At 42.3% G+C, this 1,350-nt stretch overlaps 1 protein-coding gene across 2 annotated transcripts in view; it reads left to right on the forward strand.

Annotated features, from left to right (window-relative positions):
• The first annotated feature begins 706 nt into the window (after positions 1-706).
• unc79 (unc-79 homolog, NALCN channel complex subunit) overlaps positions 707-1,350 on the forward strand; it is a 139,285-nt gene continuing 138,641 nt past the window's right edge. For both annotated transcript variants that reach the window (XM_079633157.1, XM_079633158.1), the window contains exon 1: positions 707-822. In XM_079633157.1, coding sequence (XP_079489283.1) covers positions 801-822 — 22 coding nt within the window. In that variant the 5' untranslated portion in view covers positions 707-800. The remainder of the gene's footprint in view (positions 823-1,350) is intronic.

A 1,350-nucleotide genomic window follows, 5' to 3' on the forward strand; every position in this document is an offset into this window, starting at 1 on the left:
CTTTTCTATATTGTTTTATTCTCTTTCCAATGAGAAACAAGATGTCAGAGAAGTTACGCTTATATTTCCGTTGATTCAGTTAAATGAAATACTGATGTTTGCTGTCGTTTATGTTTCATGAGGGAAGAAGGATTGACATGTTCAGTGGTGATCTGATCTGAGAAAATAAAAAAATTCATCTTTCTTATTAAAATCAATTAGTGATGAAGATTAAATTTCAAAGAGATAATGTTTATTTTGCATTTAGGCCTATTCATTAACATTTATTTTATCCAAAGCCAATTACAAATGAGGAGAACAACATGTTCATCCAAAAGAGGTAAAAACCTAAACAAACTAAGAAAAGTGTCAAATGGGGTAATCAATCGTCATTTTGTTTTTGTTTTCTAAATATGTTTAAGATTAAGTTCTCATGGAAAAGAGCATCTGTTTATTTCGAAACCAACTGTTGCAGAAATATCAAGCCCAGAGTCGATCGATGTAGAGCAGTGTTGGTGTCGGCGGATAGAGATATTGATCTGCCCGCGGAAGAGTCCATTGTTCCGCAGGAGAGTTGGACCGGAACAGTTGGACCGGAACAGTGTTAGTGTGGCACTATAACAGCGCGGTGATCAGGTGCAGATGCTCGAGCTCGTCGCTCATTGAGAAGCGGGTTGGATGCAGATGTTGAGGTTGTCTTTAATGCAGATGTTCGAGGTTGTCCTTCCTGCGCTTCTCTTCAGTGGTTTCACCTGAAAGCCTCCATCGCTCCTGCGCGCGGCCGTGTCAGATCTGCTCCGTGAACCCGGACACGCGCTAACATGTCTACGAAGGCAGAGCAGTGTAAGTATCATCTAGCTCGCTGTTTTCATGAGTAATGACAGATAATATCGTGTTTTAATACGGGTGTGTGTGTGTGTGTGTGTGTGTGATGGGAGCGGCGTTGTCAAGGCAACAGTCTGAACGAGCGCGAGGGCAAATGATGACGAACATATGGCTTAAACACACACACACACACACACACACACACACAGTGTCGGAGATTATAGATCATGTGTCGCAGAACATGCGGTGTCTCTTAGTCAAGGTCGAATAATCAGATCATCACTGCGGTAAAGCAGAGCTCGAGGTGAGCGCAGATCACCTGATCAGAAGTGTTATGATGAAGATGAAGATGATGAAGGTCAGCTGTGTCGCCATCTGCTGTCCTCATCATACACACCGCTGACCTCTGACCTCTGCGCGCACACAGTCTCGAGATGAGACTCGTTAGGGGAGAACAATAGTGCACTTGAGATTGCACATTAATTGTAACATATTTAGATATTTGAAGTTTAGTGCAGGATGGTGATTCAACAGCAAATTAATATA

This window comes from Phoxinus phoxinus (assembly GCF_949152265.1).
Source record: "Phoxinus phoxinus genome assembly, chromosome: 13".
Classification (NCBI taxonomy): domain Eukaryota; kingdom Metazoa; phylum Chordata; class Actinopteri; order Cypriniformes; family Leuciscidae; genus Phoxinus; species Phoxinus phoxinus.